This window comes from Harpegnathos saltator, unplaced genomic scaffold, assembly GCF_003227715.2.
Source record: "Harpegnathos saltator strain DR-91 unplaced genomic scaffold, Hsal_v8.6 scaffold171, whole genome shotgun sequence".
In the NCBI taxonomy this organism is placed as follows: Eukaryota; Metazoa; Arthropoda; class Insecta; order Hymenoptera; family Formicidae; genus Harpegnathos; species Harpegnathos saltator.
The window spans coordinates 852,451-872,456 of NW_020229952.1; the positions used below are offsets into that span (position 1 = coordinate 852,451).

The 20,006-nt window shown below is 38.7% G+C and overlaps 4 protein-coding genes across 7 annotated transcripts in view; all 4 read left to right on the top strand.

Moving 5' to 3' along the window:
* Positions 1-3,461, top strand: part of LOC109504638 (uncharacterized) — a 30,482-nt gene extending 27,021 nt beyond the window's left edge. The window contains exons 2-4 of the mRNA XM_019845187.2: positions 918-1,085; positions 1,186-1,293; positions 1,529-3,461. Coding sequence (XP_019700746.1) covers positions 918-1,085; positions 1,186-1,293; positions 1,529-1,612 — 360 coding nt within the window. The 3' untranslated portion in view covers positions 1,613-3,461. The remainder of the gene's footprint in view (positions 1-917; positions 1,086-1,185; positions 1,294-1,528) is intronic.
* Positions 3,462-4,164: 703 nt separating this feature from the next.
* Positions 4,165-7,862, top strand: LOC105191432 (uncharacterized). Of its 3 annotated transcripts, none has more exons than XM_011154836.3 (5): positions 4,165-4,243; positions 6,327-6,464; positions 6,669-6,851; positions 6,984-7,094; positions 7,514-7,861. In XM_011154836.3, the coding sequence occupies exons 2-5, from the start codon at positions 6,351-6,353 to the stop codon at positions 7,586-7,588; spliced, it is 483 nt and encodes a 160-aa protein (XP_011153138.1). In that variant the 5' UTR covers positions 4,165-4,243; positions 6,327-6,350; the 3' UTR covers positions 7,589-7,861. The 3 variants fall into 3 exon arrangements, with proteins under 3 accessions (XP_011153138.1, XP_011153139.1, XP_025152974.1); XM_011154837.3 differs by lacking the exon at positions 4,165-4,243 and adding an exon at positions 4,498-4,592 and having other exon boundaries at positions 7,514-7,862; XM_025297189.1 differs by lacking the exon at positions 4,165-4,243 and adding an exon at positions 4,975-4,997 and having other exon boundaries at positions 7,514-7,862.
* A 1,108-nt stretch (positions 7,863-8,970) lies between these two features.
* On the top strand, positions 8,971-11,326 carry sing (MARVEL domain-containing protein sing). 2 transcript variants are annotated; one of them, XM_025297144.1, is made up of 4 exons: positions 8,971-9,622; positions 9,902-10,084; positions 10,220-10,360; positions 10,653-11,326. In XM_025297144.1, exons 1-4 carry the CDS (start codon positions 9,470-9,472, stop codon positions 10,728-10,730), a joined length of 555 nt encoding a protein of 184 aa, XP_025152929.1. In that variant the 5' UTR covers positions 8,971-9,469; the 3' UTR covers positions 10,731-11,326. The 2 variants fall into 2 exon arrangements, with proteins under 2 accessions (XP_025152929.1, XP_025152928.1); XM_025297143.1 differs by lacking the exon at positions 10,653-11,326 and having other exon boundaries at positions 10,220-10,535.
* A 695-nt stretch (positions 11,327-12,021) lies between these two features.
* On the top strand, positions 12,022-19,982 carry LOC105191434 (uncharacterized). The gene is made up of 3 exons (XM_011154840.3): positions 12,022-12,232; positions 18,061-18,202; positions 18,545-19,982. Exons 1-3 carry the CDS (start codon positions 12,211-12,213, stop codon positions 18,726-18,728), a joined length of 348 nt encoding a protein of 115 aa, XP_011153142.1. The 5' UTR covers positions 12,022-12,210; the 3' UTR covers positions 18,729-19,982.
* Positions 19,983-20,006: the final 24 nt, after the last annotated feature.

Genomic DNA, 20,006 nt, shown 5'->3' on the forward strand with positions numbered 1-20,006 from the left:
TGGTTAACACAAAATTCGACATTTTCAACACTGTAAAAAGCAAGGTTTTTGTATGAAACTCAAAGCGATATAAACTGAACATTATTGGCAGATGTCTAACCTTTCTGAAACCGCCAAAATCGGTCACTGTGAACCATTCGTAACAGCCGGAGCCATCTTTTGAAAACTAATTTATACACCCAATACATAATATATATCTTAAAAAAGGAAATAATTTGAATTTGAGATTTCTAAAAATATTAAGTATACAATAATCATATATATGATATATGTTAGATTTCTCAGTTGGTATCAGTAACTTGAGATACTCATCTTCTCGCAAAGGAATTGACATATCCATCTGATTTCGAAAAAATTTCTTTGTACGAGATTTTTACGAATCAAGCAGGCAAAATTATACAATAGATGGTTGAGTGTTTGCAGGAGAAAAGTGAAGTACAAAGTTTGGTACATAGATATTATATTATATTCAAGTAGAGGTACTAAAACCTCTACGACCAAAACTGCGTAGTGGCCACAGAATTAAGCGGCTGGGCTGCTATCCTGAAGAATAGTGTTTCGAAGCTTCGAAGTTGGTATTCGAAGAACACGGGGAAAATAACATGTAAAAGGAAAATTGATTTGAATCCAAGAACAACTGCCTACATTCTCAACACTTTCTTTACACTAAATATATTTTGCTCCCATTGGGAAACCTTGATTGCGAAATTTTACAATCGATCATTTTGAATGCAATGTTCAATATTTTAAGTAAAAAATTTCTCTCAAAACTCAAATATCCTTAAATTGATTTTTGCCGTTACTGAGCTGCGTAACTTGGGACTAAGACGGGAAACTCGTTTGATATTACACATTTAAAAATCTTCATCTCGTTAAATTAGCCGCATTATTTAAGCAACTATTAATTCATTTTCCAGGGTCTGGGCATAATATGCATGGCATGTGCATCCCCGGCTTACATCGGTGCGACGCATTGGTTTTTATTCGTCGCAGTGACGTCCTTCATATCTACGCTTATATGGTGCGCTGTGTACCTCCTTTCCATCCGAGAGGCACTTAAGGTGCCCATTAACTGGATCCTAACTGTAAGTATACGTTGCGGAAAACGCGAGAGAAAGAGCTATGCTATTATTGATTTTACGAAGGTAACTCTTCGATCTTACAAGATAATTTCCCTTCTTTCAGGAACTTTTAAACACATCTATAAAGACTGTGCTTTATATGATCGCGTTCATCGCTCAGCTGTCGGCCTGGACCGCGTACAGGAATTCATCATCGAATATCGCTGCTGGGGTGAGAAATGTTGTTATAATCAACTTTACACGAATATCTTGCGGTAAGAGTAAGTCTAATGCAATTACTCGACCGAAAATTTTGTTTTCCTCGTGACGTAAGACGGAGCAACGCCGGGGATTAAACCAAGCGTCTTGAACATTCTGGCGATTAATTGCAGAACATCCGAAATATCTCGAGCGATTGAGCGAGCGATCTTGGAATACTCTTTTTAAACGCACAACATCGCTTTCAGGTATTCGGAATTTTCAATACCATCGCATACGCTGCCGGAGCTTATTTCCTCTACATCGAATGGAAGAGCACGAACACGCAGTGAGAACATCACCAGCCTGCAGAGGGGAAGCCAGGTACCTGAAGAGCATGCAAGAACAACTGCAACAACTGCAACAGTAACAACAACAACAACAACAGCAACAACAACAACAACACTATCATTATCAAAAAATGCCGTGACCATGCCCATGACTCCTCAGTGTCCGTCCAAGAGGATTCTGGCACGGTCCCAAGATCCTGTTCGACAGGCAAGTCAGCACCAGGAGGGACGGCTTGATACTAGTCCGGCGTGATCCTCCTCAGATTGTGTGTAGCTTAAAGAAAGACTCTGTACCTATACGTGCCTTAAGATTAGTTACTTGTCACGCGCGTGATCGTCGTCATTAGAGCTGACCTCTTGCCGCTTCGAGGAGAGTCGTTGAAGTTGCAGGAGCGAACGAAATGTTACGAGATGCTGCATTATATTCTCTCAGAGGCGATAATGTTACATGCACGAGATTTCCAGGAAATCGACGAGAGCGAGCTTGAAGATTTCTAACTTTATAAACTTTACATAAAATCGTAACATATGTGAAAACAAATGAGAAAAGAGAAGAGAAGAGAAGATTCCCATTATCTGATAACATAGTCGTTGCTATGGAATACTGTTATTGAAAATTGTAATAAAAATTTACATACCGACGAAGAAAGAGATATATAGATAGGGATAGATATTTTCGAATACGCTAATAAAGACGTTGAATTTGTTCTTAATGAAAAAAAAATTGCTATTATTTGGTTCTCCATGCGAATGTTATTGCGCATTTGTCTTTATCAATTTATCTCATTGTTTAATTAGCGAATTTTAATTATCATTTTACGCGGATGCTACCTACCTGTATTTAGTTACATGAAGGTACACTCCAAGTGACAGAAAGAGAAGGAGAGACAGAGAGGGAAAAGGAGGGAGTATATTTGTCAAACATAAGTAAATCTGACGTCATTTCGTTTGTGCTGCTACTTTTGTTGCAACGATCCTTTGGAGAACGACGAGATAAGTAGTTCTGAAAGACCTTACGCTAGCGTACGATAAGTTTCCGTAGGGATATCGGCGATTTGTTCGATCGAGATATATATATATATATATATATATTATCAACGGTTCGACGTTCAACCACGTCGATGATTCATTACTTTTTCTCACATTTTCCGACGGCTGTCTCCGCTGGGAATTTCAACGAACGAACATCCGATCGTTTCAAATAGCTGATCACCGTACGCCAAACGTATCGTGCACCTGATACACGTGCGTGAAACGTCATTTTCTAATCGTATCCTTGCGCACTCTCGCGAGATCTTATTTATATATACACATATATTTCTCTTTATATATACATAATATATATTCTAGATGACATATATATATATATATATATACATATTATATATACATATATTCTAGATTGGACGCGCAGTACAATTCTTTTTTATATTCTCTCTCATTCGCATGTAAATCGTACGTTTCGAATATTTCAAGGGAAAATCTCATGTCGACGGAACGAGTCATGGACGCGTTACATCGATTGTCATTCTTGAGTGTGCTCGTACAGAGCCAAGGTGTATCTAGAAAAAAAAAATGCCTTCAAGTGTCGCACGAGAACGTTCGATAATCAAACTCAAAGCGTTGCTACGTTGACTCATTTATAGCACTGATGAGACTAACTGAAGTTAAAAGTGGGCGTTACGTTGGTAATTAGGATTGCCTTGTTCTCCTTATCGATAAGCGTGCTGAGAAGGTGTGAGTTAGAAGGAGCGAGGGGAAAAGCGAATTCGCCAGTGGGCGTTCGTTCATTTCTCTGCTCGCTTATGCATCTCCGTTTCGTTCATCTTTTCTCAAATCAAACGACAGAAAAGAAGAACAACATCGACATGTGCATTTACGTTCAAGAAATTGTTTATTTCGACATTGTTAGTTGTTTATATATAGCACTACTTACCACGTATCGTAATTGATAACGCGCATACGGTGATATATATACATAATATACATATATATATATCTCTGCGTGTGAACATTTTTTTTTAATTTTCAAAGTTTATTTATTTTTAAGCTGTGGATGCTAAAATAAAATGAAACTGAAGGACATTGTGCGCATCGGTGTGTGTTTTTTATTCGCAGACCTTGCGTTGCATTCAATCCATGAACGTTTCAATCCTTCCTCGTTTCCTCAATATACATTTCATTTTCTATAAATGATTTCTCCACTTGTTTCCGTGATTATGTTCAAGATAGAGGCCATGGGAATATGCGAGATGTAAATCGATATAATTATGCCGTTACGTCGCGAGTAACGTTTTGCTCCGAATAATAAGTCTATTACAGCGTGTTTCATCTTTTCCGTGTTTTATTATATCCTTCTTGGTCTCTCACACAAAAATTGACCTTAGGTAATCTTTGATGAATCAGTTTATTTATTGTTGTTTTCAACTTATATCGTTATCAAATTGTTATACCGCGAATCAGAATCTGGGGTACGCTTATATCCAATGTGCTGATATGCACACCTACCGTTGAAAAATATGCGTGCACGTACAGTGTATGATATCACCAATGACGTCATCCTTGGCTCGCTCTCGACGCGCAACGCTTCAGTCAATTGGCGACGGTTGATGTGTAACGACCTGCCTTCTTAAGGTTAGTGTATTTCTTGTGCATAGTGTTTATCGCTTGTTTACCCATTCGTGATAACATGTAAAGAGTCAGAAATACGTGAGCAGTCAGAAATACGTGAAATTCAGAGCAGACTCCGTTTAACGCTGAATATTTCTTCAAAGTGACGGATAGACTAAACAGATTGATTTATTCGACACTTGGAAGCATTTGTAGAGTCGAACTTTATAGTAAGAAATTTGTTGCGGTAATTCTTTTTTTATCAAATTCCTTTAACCTACATAGTTTAAATCGTTTTACATGTTAGAAGTTTGATACGTAAAGTGATGTTGTGGACTCAAAAACAATCTATTTGAGGATTCTGAGGACAGTCGTAAGTGCTTATTATATATTGCAAATCACAGTGTTACAGTAACATTATTTGCGACTTTATATTTTTAGAAAGCATCTTCTCGATTGCTGATGCGATCGGTTCTCACAGTGTTTATTGTCTTACAAACATGAAAATAAATAGTGAAAACGAGTAGAAGAAGATTAAACTAGTTTACGCTGTACAATTAAGCGGTTTGAACAATCCAGAAGACAAGAACAGGAGAGAAAGGAGAGAGAGTGAAAGAGTGCGCGTATATTAGTAATTTACATATAATAACGTGAATGAAAGTGAATGATATTATTAGACCGTATAATATTACATGGATGTAGCAATGAGCAGCGATTTAAGAGATAATCTTCTTAATCGCAGCGTGAGCAAGTACGGTACGAGACTAATATGACAGATGTACGATTTAATATTTTGATCTCAATCGCTTTGATAAATTTTTTACTCTCACTTTGCGTCTACGTTTTGCGTAGTTAAAAATAGCCTGTAGCAACGAATCGCGCGCTATCGGCCTCAATGTCGAATTTTCGTTTCACTAATGTCTTGAATGTTTTCCCACATACTCACGCTATAATCAATAGAATATGTATATTATATTAGACCCATAGTTTTTATCTAAAAACCTTCATTCTTCGCTTCAGTCTCGGAAAAACGACATATTTAGCAGCTTTTTTGTATATATATAAAATCATTGCTATATAAAAATCGTGTAGAATTAAATCTCACTTCTCACTTTTTAATCCGGAGATTTCCGCGTCAAGTATTATAATTATGAAATGCAGTGAGTTTTATAGAGATATTATGCAGTCTGTCTAACAAGGGTGTGACCGGCAAAACTTTTTTGAGCGCTGTTAGACGAATTACTTCGAAATGAACATACGCAGGCCAGTTTTCCGCAACTGATAGAATTTTTTTAATATAAAAGTGTTTAATGCATTTTCTCTTGTTCTGTTATATTAAATAATTCAAAAACTATGCTAGTTACGCTCTCATTAGATAGACTGTGCGTTATGCGTGTCTTCGATACTATCCTTATCAGCATTTAATCCTTCTCTTGCTAAAGTGAGATTTAATTAAGCTTCGCAAAAGCTCTTGACGCAGCTCAATAGATGCTCTAAATATCCTCTGCTGTTATTTTACTCACGCCTTTTTCCACGAGAGAAAGTGAATCCAACGAACTCTCACGCACTATTGATCGTAGGTTTACTTAAAGGGGAGTGCCAGGATATCAGACAGGAGACTGTCTGATATCCTGGCTATCTATCTATCTATCAAGGCCTATCTATCGGCCTATCTATCGGCCTATCTATCAAGAGATATTTTGTCCAATAAGATGTCCTCGACACTGCCTTTTATACGATTATAGCAGCATTGATAAAATATCAAATTTATTACTTCTCCAGATCAAAATAAAGTTTCTCGGAAAAATGTCACTTGCGTCATCTTTGGCAATATTTGTCAGATTTTTTAATCGTTCGTACAGCTCGTTGAACGAAAAGTCGGGATACGCGAAACTATGTTACGCACGTGCGGGATTCTGGAAAGTTATGCTGTCATTGCTATTTTCGTGAAGACGAAGCGAGGATTTTCGTTCGACATAGGTCTCACCTCGGAGCCTCGACCTTGTCCCACTTGTGCCGTACGCGAATGCCTTCAATTACGCACATACTGAGTGATGCATTTATGAATTACGATAAACTCATATAAACAGCATCGTTTCGATTGCAGAGCTGACCTCAGAACGAGACAACAATGTCCCACTCTGTGACGATTAGGACGCAAACAGTGACGACCAGCTCGTCCGCGTACTACATCAACAGCGGATATTTGAGAACTTGGGGCGGTATTTGCAAGCTCATACAACTGGTACGTACGCGCCATTACTATTACTGCGTCTTTGTTATTTTGTGCGATGTTACCTTAATTGTGCTTGGTTCAGTTTAGCGATTTATAACTGATAATAACAAGCTTATTGCAATGTATAAATAATAGTAGTGGTAGTGGCTGTAAAATATTTTCTTACGTTATATTTAACAAGAGTATTCTCTCACGCATTTTTTTTACCAACAGACACTGGGCGTAATATGCGTAGGAATTGTTAGTTCCATATTCTCCAGCCACTATAATTTCCGAAACGGCAACGAAGTATTCTTCTTACTTATGGCGACCACCTTTATGATCGGTACTTTTATCATACTTCTCAGTTGCCTGACGTCTTTATCTACTGCGTCCGTTCTAAGCAAGACTATCTACGTAAGTACTTTCACTTAATTAAATATTTCCGTGTACTTCATTCCGTTAATGTGTTAACAATTAATTAAAATAATTTGAGATCCATCAGAGGCGTTCGTTTCTTAATCTGTATTTTCTTTTTCTCATCTTTAGGAATTCATTTATCACGCCATTGCCTTCGGATTATTACTCGCAGCGTCAATAACTCTATTAACGAACATCTATAGGCATTCGAGAGAATACGAGTTATTATTAGGCGCTTCTGTGAGTACAATGTTATATTTAGAAGCAATTGAATCTTTGTCAACGCAACAAATTGAAATAATGTACCACATATTTCATTCTTAATTAATTATTGGGTCAGTGAAACATTTGGTTCAACTTTCTTCCTTCTTCTACAATAAACTCGCCATTTTGTACAATAGAGTTACATGAATGTCGCTAAAACATTGACGAGGTATTATAGACGATGAGGAAAATTATTCGATTGATAAATAACTTGTTTCCATTGTACATGCAAAATAGAGTCGAATTTGATAAAAAATTTAACTGAAATCGTTTTCGACTGATCCAATATAAACGCTATCGAATAATCTGCGGTCAATCGATATGTATATTAATCATAACTTAATATGTTGTCATTTTTTAATTTTATTGGAACTAATATATTAATTTTTATTTAGATCTGCGGCCTAATAAACGCCGGTTTTTACCTCATCAGTGCAATCATCGCTCATTTTGGATACCGAGCGATCTAAGTGATTACATGATCTCTTATACAATTCTTTCGAGAGTGAGAACAAATTACATCAACAAAAATTATGACTTTCATAAACGTGTTACAAACTCAACTTAAAAAACTAGATCGATGTGTAAACTATGTATGTAAAACAAATTCTAGATTAGATAGAATCATATAAGATTCTTGACGAAAGCGAAGAATATATAAAAATCATTTTATCGCTATGTTTCGCATAATATCTCGAGAGCGTTTATGCGACTCACGCCTATATTTTTTACTTTTATACGATAATTATTCAATATTATATATATTAATATTCTTTGAATAAATAATTGAATATAAGTCCTTAGACAAATCTTGAAATTGTAACGTGCGTTAGGAGTCATAAATGTTACTTATTACCATCGTAAATATATGCAGAAATTTACGATTTTAAATTGTGATATAATCGTGTTTTAATACAGGATTACAAAAGTTATGCTACACTGAAATTCACAATTTGCACAACAGGAAGGGATGGGGATTAGATGAAAACTCATGATGACAAGAAATATCTTTCTTATTATGATCGAAAAAATTCATCTCGACATCCAGTCGCATTAAAATCTGATTGAAATGTTTGAAAACAATCGACTGAATGGAATCCCTTTTAGGAATCTTGCTGTTCTTATAACTGAATTTTCATCTGATCTCAATAAATAATAGACAATAGAAAAACGACTAGAAAACTGAAATTTTCGGTATGTTACTTTGACTCGTGTAAGCTTTTTATTATGTACATTTTGTATCGATAAGTGCCATTTACATTCATACACGGTTTTACACGGTTTCACAATGATTGTGATTTGCAACACTTTTGCAGAATAAATCTTAATATACACACATACACATACATACTTATAAGTGCGTGTATTATATATATGTATATTATACGCATATTATATATATTAACATTCTTTGAATAAATAATTGAATGTAAGTTGTATTGTTTGATTTTTAAGCACGTGTATACACATGGAAATTCTCTATATTTTATAGATTTCATAAATTTTATTATATCGTGATAATTTTGTACTTATGTAAATTTCGTAATTATATCTCCGTTATTTATCAAATTAATTATAATCAATTTAAAACAACTAAGCGATATAGAATATATAATATTTGCGATATGGAATAAATTAAGCAGTTTTCCTATTACGCACAATGCAGAACGAGAAAAATGTTCCAAGTTATGTTCCTTTCGAGTTTTTTGCGTTTTTAAAGTCTGCACTGCTAGCCGACAAAGCATCCCGTGTCAGCGGCACGCGCCAGAAATAGACAGCAATTTCCCCTGCGTCGAGAACGCTGTGCGGAGGGTGCAACGACATTCATACTTCGTGGGTGCACGCGCCGACACCCTCAGTTCGTATAAAAGTGTCATCGGTCGCGGTCACGCTTCGCGTTTACCCGAAAGTTGCTACCGGGGGAAGGACAAAAGATTAATGATTATAATCTCTGAAAATAGTCGACTTAATTATTGCTTAAGTTCTGTTGAACGTACGTACGTTAAACGTACAAAGTTCGACTCCAAAATATCGCGTAAATTAAGGAAAAATATTAAAAAGTGTATTCTCAAAGGGGTATTATCTTTTTATTCTCAATACAGGTGGCGAAAGTAATTCATTGTGCATTATGAAATAAACCTGGGTGATTGACGTGTGATAAATTTAATCTGTCTCCGTGAGAGAGAGAACGCGCATACACATGCGGCACTTGAGTAACGAGTAAAGAAGGACTAATAAAGAGCGCCGAACGGTCCATATAAACGAGACAATTTAACGGGATAATTTAACGAGCGTCACGACACACAAAACACAAGAGTGGACGTTATATTAGCCGTCTAGGATACAGAATCATGGGCATGAACAATGTTGGACCGGTGATCAGGATGTCTTCGTCTGGCACGCACGGCGCAGGCGGTGTCGGCTGCTGCTGTTTCAGGTGCTGCACGTGCATACACGTGGAGTTCCTCAAGTCATTGCCGGGGATCATGAAAATCGGCGAAACGGTAAGCGATCGCGACGGTCTGCACATTATTACTATGGCGTATGCCAAATTAAAAAAAAAAAAAATAAAAAAGAAAGTGAAAATACCACATCGAATATAAAAGTGGAAAAAGATCACTTTCGATGACTACGACAGATAGGCAATATTTGAGTGGCAGTAATTTCGGCAGAAATAACGGTAATGAAGTATTTCTATCAAAATCATTTGCCAGTCTCGAGTTTTCATGTATATTTTTGGATACAAAGGCCACTCATTTTTTACGAATATTATATCATTCCAGTTAATCAGCGGATTAATACAGAGCTTGCTGATCAATTACGGCCTGAGGTATAGTTCAACTATAGGCTCGGCTTTTGAAGGATCGTTAACCACAGCATCCGCTTGTTTCCTGACTTCGGCTCTGTTGCTTGCCTGTTATGCAGTTTCCGAGAAGACCTACCGGCTTATTCGTTCGTCACTTTTTGTATGTATTCATAGGAAAATCATAAATTTGCGATATTTTAAATTAAATTCTGTCTCTAAAATTTTGTTACTTAGAGATAATAGCTTTACTAATTTATACAATTTATTAAATTTGTTCATCGTTATTTCGTTTCAGGAAATGATGTTCAACTCTGTAGCCTGTTTCCTGTATTTAAGTTCAGCATCTTACTTGGCCTTTGCTACAAAAGTATTCCTAACGGTCGAATATTACGTGAAACCCGCGTTCGACGTTTACCCCGCCATGACAGCCGCTTATGTAATTGCACAGTTGATTATATATAGTCACGGATTTAACGCTTTCGCTAGTTTGCGCTATTACCTATTCGTTACGGGACAAAGAACTGTCGCGGCAATTCTATTTCTCTTTTGCCAGTAGTTTTGAAGTTTCAGTATGCACTTAGTCAGTCCAAATCGGAAGGAAAAGCGGAAATTTTACCAGTAACAAAAGACTATACACATTTAGCGTTGTGATATGGAAATTTCAGATTTTTTGTTTAATGATATTTTATCTTGAATAACATTAAAAAAAATTTATTTATGTGTTGTAGATCCTGAGTGGTGTCGTCGGAGTGTTGCATGGAGCAGACGCGTATATATGCTATAAACAATACAAAAGTGGGAGATAAATCACAGTAATACTTAGATATAACTGTTATCTAATTCCACAATTAGAAGTGGTAATTGCATGAATGCCTACACGTAAAGTTTATATTCTTAGGGTGTAACAAAGCGTAAATATCGGTGAATCGCAGCTTTGTGTCGTTAATAATATTGACCAATCAAAAATCGCTATACTTTTTTCTAATGGCAGCAATAGGGAACTTTTCGATTGCGTCAGTGAGACTGGGAGGAAACGTGAGCCGATAAGGAATCAGAATACGCAACGATACCTACGACGTTGTGGAACTTTCCAGCTGCATTAAAGTATTGCTTAAACTCGTAGCAGAAATGTTAATTCACAAATCTTTGTTCTCTACAAATTTTTGTGATGATGACAATTGGTCTTTTCGTAATGATCGGCAATTTGCTAAACATGAAAATAGACGCTTCAAATAGGCTTACGTAAATATTACAGTAAAAACAGAAAAAGAGAGGATGACTCAAATATATTTACATAATATTAAAGAATAAGGTGATAGCAAATTGTAATACAAACATTTTGAACAATGTTACCCAACACTTGGTCCCCCCTTCTGTGTTCAGTCTCTAACAGTTATTAAATTATTACAAATAATATTTAGTCAAATGAAAGAAATCCTTTTTACAAGTAGGTCGCTCAATCAAGATAATATGAAAAAAATTCTGTAACATTAATAATTATTTGTTGCAGAAATCTTATTTTCTTTTTTACTTGATCGGAACTGCTTGTCTCGGCAAAGGTCATGAGGCCTTTTGAAGGCGGCGATAAATTCTCCCACATTCTTTAGCTATCTGGAGATAACAGTTCCTGCGTACGTTAAATAGTTTCTACGTTAATCCATCGCGTTCAACTGATGTTGCTTTTTAAATCTAATAGACAAGTCGTCAACTGTTGTTTCGGCCACGAAAGCGCGCTGAGGCGCCGCGGTACGCCGTTTCAATGCGTACCAGGTTATACCTGGACCCAGGATGGGGAATGAGAGTTACTTGGCTTCTCATGGACCTCGTGGTACCTTCGTCAGGTTTCTCCTTCCGTCCTCTTCCTCCGTCTCCCCCGTAACCGCTTCAACTGTACGCTACCTCTGTCTTCTCTCCTCGAGCTTCCACCGTCTCTCTTTCCTCTCTCTAGTCTCCGAGAGACTTTGTTCTTCTCTTCGTTCTTCTGGCGACGTACAGATCCCTCCTTTCTGTCGCTCTTATTGACGTCTCACCGTGGCTATATAAACGTCAGCAGGCATGTTGCCGGCAGTTTACTGCATGCTCTCGAGACGATCGACTCACTCGGAGTCGAGAGTGCCTCGAATGCGCTTCTTCGCGTCGTGTCGGTTTTCCTCGCTCGATTAACCGGAACATCACCGGACCGGGAGATTGGGAAATCTGCGAGACGGTTCGCAAGCATCTTGGAAATTCGATTCCTTCGCTGAAGGCCGGTTGACAAGACTTGAGACTGGTAGTGTGAAGGATAACATGATGAACAATTCGACGGAAGGTAATACTTCAAAATATACGAAGGGAGATAAAAAATAGGGAGATAGAAAATGAGGGGTGATCGGTATGTTTAATGTGGTGCGCATTCGTTAACTCTCACAATTCGGATAGTGTAACGATCCTTATTAGAATGCGTCTGATAATTGTCGACAGTGCCAATAATGAATAACCAGAAAATGTGTCTGTGCTCATTTCTCGAGGTTTTCGGAGGCTCTGAGTATGACAAATTTATCGAGAACTCCAAAGAATTAGTGTATATATAATAATGTTATACTTATTGTAAAATAAAAGTGGTTTTCTTACACGAGGGGAAAGTGAATTTATTAAGAATGCCAGAGCGAGCATTTCCTCGAGATTAAAGCGCCATTTATTGCTTCTTAATGGAGCGACGTGAAAGAGAAGAAGAGGGAAACTGCTAGTTGCGAGCTCGAGGAATTTCGATAGTGTTTCAACCAAGTGGTTCAACAATGTTAATTGCGTTTCAACATTGAAGATAAAGATGCGGCGGTGAACGTTCCTTTAATTCAGATAATGAATAGATGCAAGCGCGTTGCAGCAAGGAACAACACTTCCACCTGCAACGCGGAAGTTCATTCGCTCATCAATGCTCGGTTATTGCCGTTATGGAAACAGCAAACGATGCCTGTCTCGCTTGAGAACGCGTTCTCTATAACGGAGAGACTTAATTACAACCAAACAAACGATCCAAGTATATTACCCTCGTGTGCGCAGCCGGATAAGCAAATTTCGAGCTGCCGCGATGAAAAAATCGCGACTTTCTGAAGAAAATCATCCTCGTTTTGACGTCATCATTTCTCTCCGGCAACATTTCTTTCAGATATTTTTCACACCTGGTGCAACACGACGAGCTGCGTGTTTGATATTAGCACATCTGTCGACTTGGCTTTAGGAGAAACGCAGATTTTGCAACATTCGTCGGAAACTAATCGCGATGGCGGCACAAAGCGAATCGCTCCGCGTTTATTTAATTAATCTCGTTAAAGTCAATAGATCACGCTGCCTTGTACTTCGTGTTTCCGTTCGCGATGCTTTGTGTAACGCTGAATACAGCTGTCAACACCAATGTCATACAGATATCTCATCGGGAAGGATGAATTTGCTCGAAATAAGCCGGTGAAAATGTGCGACTCAGTGAAAGTAGGTTGCTCCCGTTTTAGTTTACGACAGTTTCGTATTTTATGACTATTTCTTTTCGCGAGTAAGGCGTCTCGAGATTTGATTCGCTGATTTCTTCGTAATAACATATACATATATATATATATATATATTAGAGATGTGCGAACTATTCGAATTCGAATCGAATCTAATGTAATTCGATTCGATTCGAATCTGAATCCCTATGATTCGAATCCGAATAATTCGAAAATTTCGAATCGAAGATTCAATTACGAATCAAATATATTAGCGTGCATTATATTTGCATGCATCAAGTACAAAACGAGACATCTGGACCTGTATGTTTGAACCCTTAACTTGTAATTAACTTAACTTATAATTAATAACTTAATTATAAATTACTTTAAATATTTAAATATATATTTTACTTTAAGATGATATTACAATATCAATATCCCCTTTCATATTAAAACCTTCCATCATTATGTGCATATTTAATAGTCATGTTAAATTTTTTAATGATTCGATTCGATTCGAATTCGAATGAAATTTCATAGATTCGATTCGATTCGAATTCGAATTAAAAAAATGAGATTCGATTCGATTCGATTCGACATAAAAATTCTTGATTCGCACATCTCTAATAAGTATATATATATATATTGTTGACAATATATAAAATAATAAAGCACCCGTGATAAAGCTTCCGGCGAGAGAATCCAAGGCGTTTTCTGATATGACGCTAGATTCTTCAAGGTGTCGCGCGAATGGCGAATCTAGCAAGCACGTGGAATTCAACAGGTGCTGTATCGAGGTCGGCTGTACCTACGATACGATACGGTGCACGTGCTCGAAACGATAAATTCCACATGCGCGAGAAAACATTGAGAAAGTGCAAACGATATCGCCCATGGGCCAACTCAACGTTCAGACCTGTATGTCACGGTGCCGTTATTTTTGCACGTTTCGAAATCTCCAGGAGCTTGTTATTAGGGACTGACAGAAGTCGGTCGGGTCGTCTGTGATTTCATTGAGGAGAATCACAAGAGATGAGTCATTCCACAGATGTGGAATCAGAGACCGAGCTGAAAGGTGGCAGAAAGTGGCGGATAACGATGACAGGCAATTTGACGGGGAATGAAAAATGGAGAGGAAAGTACGGAGGACGAAAGCAACACGGCTAAAAAAACCGACGAACCTCTGCGACGAACCGATCTCTGATAAAACGTCGATCGAGTTGTCGGCGCGTCGCCTCGATCGCCGCGTCAAGATTTTCATTCGGAGAGAAACAACGAGCGACGTTCAATATTTGACGTTCATTACGAACACTCGTCTCGTCTCGTCTCGTCTCGTCTCGTCGAGAGTTAATCGCCGGACATATCCGGTCGGAAAGTCCAATTAACTACCCTGCCCAATTTATCAGCATGTGCTCTCTGCGTCTCGAGAGAGATCCCCGATTAATCTCTCGCCAAGGCCTTGACTAGCACTTTACATATGACATATCGGACTCATTGCCAACGGGAGAAGGTTGGGTCGCAAACACGATGCGAGCATTCCGATCCGCGAATCTCCCGATCGCGCATTCAGAATTGCGTCACGTGAGTCGCATGCTAGTGCTCTGTGATATGAGCTAAGAGAGCCGGCGAGTAACTATGACGGCCGCGAATGCATCGTGATATTCGAGCAACAGCGACGGCGACGAGACGAAATTGTCCTGCTCCACGAAAGGATGAGTGGAACTCCCCATGGAAAAAAACCAGGACTACCAGCCAACAAGAAGGTCGGCACTAGTCACCGATAACGCGGGTATTCTTTAGAAGCTGCGTCTTCAACCGTGATGCTGTTGTGTCGTCAGTCGCACCGACGGTTCACCCAAATTTACATTCGGCTTCAACGCTCGATCGATTCGGCGGAAAAGCGTGAGAGTTTCTCCGAGTTTCTCGGACGTGTTTAGGCCAAGAGAAATTACTTCGTCGGTGTGAGATTCTGTATCAAGAAGAATGAAGGTTCATTTACAGTTCTCCTTAGTTACCCGAATTTTTCGCGCGAGTCCTGTATAACGAAAGGGCGCGTTTCCTTGGATCCTCCTTAAATCTGAGGATTTCAGTCACTTTAATAATTTTCCTTTCATACATCTCTTAAACTTTAAATGACATTTAATCCGCAGGCTTTATTTTCTGGAAATAAAAGTAACTTACTCCCAGCACGTAACCGTGCGAGCGACGTTAGGTTCTTGTTGAAACGAGCGATTAAATAGAGAGGAGAGCGAAAGTAATATTGCCCGTAGAAATCGGCAGCGGCTTCTCGCGGTGCGAAATTTTGTTCGTGGAGGAAAGTCGCAGATACTTTTTTATCAGGGTTATTCTTTCCTGCATACCGCAGCAGGGAAAACAAAACCGCTTGCCGCGCATGCGAACAATTAACGCGCTACGTTCATTGCGACTTACGCACACCTGTCGGCACGTCGGAGGGATGTATTTGTCACCGAACGATCGGCGAACTTACGCGAAAATATTGATTAACCGGTGCGAAAGCACGCCGCTGACAAATCCGTCGGAGCTTACTCTGTGAAAAGATCCTTCAAGTAAGACCAACTTTTCGCCTTATTCCGAATTTAATTTTGCTTTGTCGGACGCAATTGAGATTCAATAACGCTACGTAATAATAAAGCTAACTAATTCCTGTGCGTTTGGTACGTTTGATTTTGGAAAGACTAGAACATTAGTTTGTCAACACACGTGCCGCACACGAACGCGCAGCGTGCAGGAAAAACGCCTCTCGTCTCGAGTTGCTTGTCTGATTATCTCGTCATGTCAGTATGCGGAGATGCCTTTCTCCGGGGAGCACAACTCCACTAATAACCATAAGAAAGGCCGTTATGCTGTACTGAACAGCAGGATCGAAAATTGCTCGGCGGATGTGGCCATCATCCGCTCTTTTTATCGCGCGAGATTTTGGAACTTCCGCTTCACACTTCTTCTTTTAGAGACAAACCTCGTCCTCACAAGCGCACTGATAGAAAAATATAGTTGAATTAACTATAATCTCACTATATTTTATAGTTCATTTTGGCGTCAATCATATTTTTACAGTTCGTGGAACCTGCAAAATATAGTAGAATAAACACAAATATATAGTCAATGATTGTCTTAAATAATTGTTTAGTTACTTTTACCACATATATGGTAATTTCTCATTCACAAATATAGCGAGATTTAATATTCATATAGTTACATCTGTCATTATTTAGCAAATATTCTGGTAATATTGACTGTATAAAAGAGTTACTTTACCTAACATTTTATATTTGTATCCATACAATAATTTTAGTTTAACTTACTATAATTCTTAGTAAAAATATTATATGGTTGATTATATTATGCCTACATCGTAATTATTACCGATATTATGGTAATACTTACTATAAATATGATATTTCGGACTATAATTTAGTTACTATATCATTATAGTTCCAAATGTCATACTTTTCTCTCAGTGCGGTTCGATGAGTCATAAGATAAAAACATGTCATCTCTTTCGATGATTTAGATTTCCGACAACGTTCTAGTTTAAGCTTCGATAAAAAAATATCTCAATTTAAATATTTGAATCTCTTTAATATTTGTACTCTCGACGTCCCTTCGAGGTAAACTTCGTAATAGTCTGAAATAACTAAAACAAATGTCGTATCTCGAAGTAGTAAGAAACAACAATTATTCTGTATGATCACCCGATTGAAATGTCTCACATTTATTATGCTCGTCATGAAGTGACACGAAATGACTCATCGTGAAATTGGACGACTGAAAATTGAACGATAGTGCAGGATTCATCACTGTTGTAAAACGTTCAAAACATTGTCACGTTTATTAGGCGTATTCACGCATTTGTAATCTTAATCGCACGCGGGAGACATGGCATCTATTCTCCAATGAGGCGCTATCGTGTGATCCTTGACGTTCCATCGCATCTCCTCTCTCGGAGAGGAGGACCCCCTTCACCCATTCCTGCGTATGCGATTCATTTAGTTTATAACATGCATAAAACCAGTGCACACCGCACTTGCAGAAAAACGCAGCGTGGCCTTTCCTGTCGCGAATAACTTTCACATGCGCCGTCGGTGCACATGCACGCCGTTTATTTCTCGCGTGTACACGAAGCGTGCGAAGTAACGTATATGCAACTTCCAATGCTTCTTTCGATATCAATTGAAAACTGCAGCATCGGACCAAATATAAGAAATACTTAAGCAAAAAAGAAAAAAAAAACACGTGTCCTTTTCTGACAATCAGAGCTGGGAGAGAGAGAGAGAGAGAGAGAGAGAGTTACCTCTTTCCTAGATTCCGCTCTATCACCACAATTATCTGTACAATTCGGTGTGTAATAGCTTATTTTATGAAATAAAATATTATACAAAGTAACAATCTCCAGACAAGTGTGTAATAAAAAGATATGCTTTACAATAACGAGGAGAACATTTTTCAGAAAAATTAAAAGAGTATTCAGAAAAAGAGTAGATTCTTTTACATTCTCGACTCTGACGGACTTGAAAGTAATTTCGGCTTTAAACACTGCTTTGGATATCGCAACGGGATGAGCATAGGACATGTGCTCATAGATGATAAAAACGTAGTGCGATAAAAAATAAAGACGCACAGAGATGCATGGTAAATATTCGGACAATTCTTTCAGCGTACAACACTTCCGCGCCGGAGGTGGCCCGCCTGGGCGAAGAGTCGAATGAGATAGTGCCGTTGGTATCCGGTGTGATCAGCGTGATCGTCATAATAGTGATCCTCTTCTGGATAGGCATACAAATCGACCGCTTGTACCAGTGAGTAAACACGTGGCAACATGTATTCGTTTCTGTTGCTTCGTCAAACATTTGCGTCTTATTGTAATCGAATCGGTCGTCGCGGATGAAAACAACGCGCATTAGTATAGTGCAGCGCTAAATGCGTTTATGCCTAAGTGAATCAATTGATAATAACGGTCACGTGCCGCGGGAACGTTTGGTTAATCGAGAGAGAGAGAGAGAGAGAGAGAGAGAGAGAGAGAGAGAGAGAGAGAGAGAGAGAGAGAGATCAGTCGTCGTCGCAAAGCTGACGTAACGACTACGTCGATATTAACGTCGAGAATTCGTATATTATAGTCACGTCGCCTCACGTTCTTGCAGACAGCAGGAGCACCTGTTCCTGCGTTCCACGAGGAGGAAGCAGAGGAAACTGAAGTGGGGAATGTCACTGCCAGGACGAGCAAGAGGGAAGAGCCGAAAAGACGACGCGAAAGCCTTGGCCACGGACATGTGTCCCAATGGCGCCAGTGACACCGGATTTAAGACTATATGTGATACCGTTTGATGTTCGGCCAAATCGCCAGACTCGCGGGGTCTTCGCGACGAGCTTCGCGAGATCATGAGTTTGGCAGTTACCGGTCGCTTTTTCATCAAATATATCACGAGCAAAGTATCGTAGCGAAGAAAGTGATACGCTGAAAAGTGGCGTTGGTCTTGCTACTGCAGGACAGCTTTAACCATCCGTCGCTGATCGCTCGCTGAATATGAGCCGCCAATGAGAAAGATTATAAATTTAATCGAAAAAGATTCAAGCTGCATGATTCAGCGATTCTTGATGTACGTTAGGCGTCGCGTATGCTTTACATTGCCGGTACGATTCGTATGATTTTCAATCGCACATATAACGCGCGAAGCTTAAATGTCGTCGGGGAACTGCAGTAAATTGTATATTTTCATCGGTTTAATGGGCGGGATTTGTCCCCCAGCACTGAATGAGGTATTTTTGGTAGTAACAATACCGAACAGGTGTCAGGGCACACATTTTTGACACGACTGTCGTGATAATTCTGTAGTACGTATGCGTAGTAGAGGCTACTGGCGTTACGTATAGCGCCTTTCGACTGGAATACTGCCGTAGCGAAATGATTAAATCGGAACTGTACGATTGCCCGAAATGCTTCTCAGTCTCGCATTTCTCGCGCGAGGGCACACGTCTGATATTTATCAGAGATATCGTGCGATCGAGTGATATGCACTTGTTATGTAAATAAATTTGTATATAAATATCCTAAATGTATCTGTTAACGCGTAATCTTAAGTGAAGTACGAAATTTTGTGCTCGAGCAATAATATTTTCAACCTCGTTTCCCATTGCTGTCATCCCGCGTCATTGTGCTAGTGTCGTTTCCTTCCCATTATCCACCTATTTTTTAATTACAAATAACTGGTTCTGATATAAAAATACAGTCATTACGATAAGTTTTGAATGCAACCTAACATTTATATTTACATGAGATGATACGTATAGATTGCTTGCAACAGGGCGTCAACTAGTGTAATCACGGTCACAGTTTCAATTCTACAAATCTAATCCTCTAAGATTACATAGTGTTAGCGTTATATCGGACACGCGCCGTTCCGCGAAACGTGTCGAATCGCAACGTCGAACGTAACTATGGTGATATCAATGACGCTTACAGTACGGTATACCAAGATAGCTCGTTGACTTATACGCGTGTCCGAATAACTCGGTGAAAATGACGTAATGGAATAATTGGGATGGCTTTCATTGACGTGATTAATAAATTATATCAACGGACATGTCGCAAATTGCTTTGAGAGC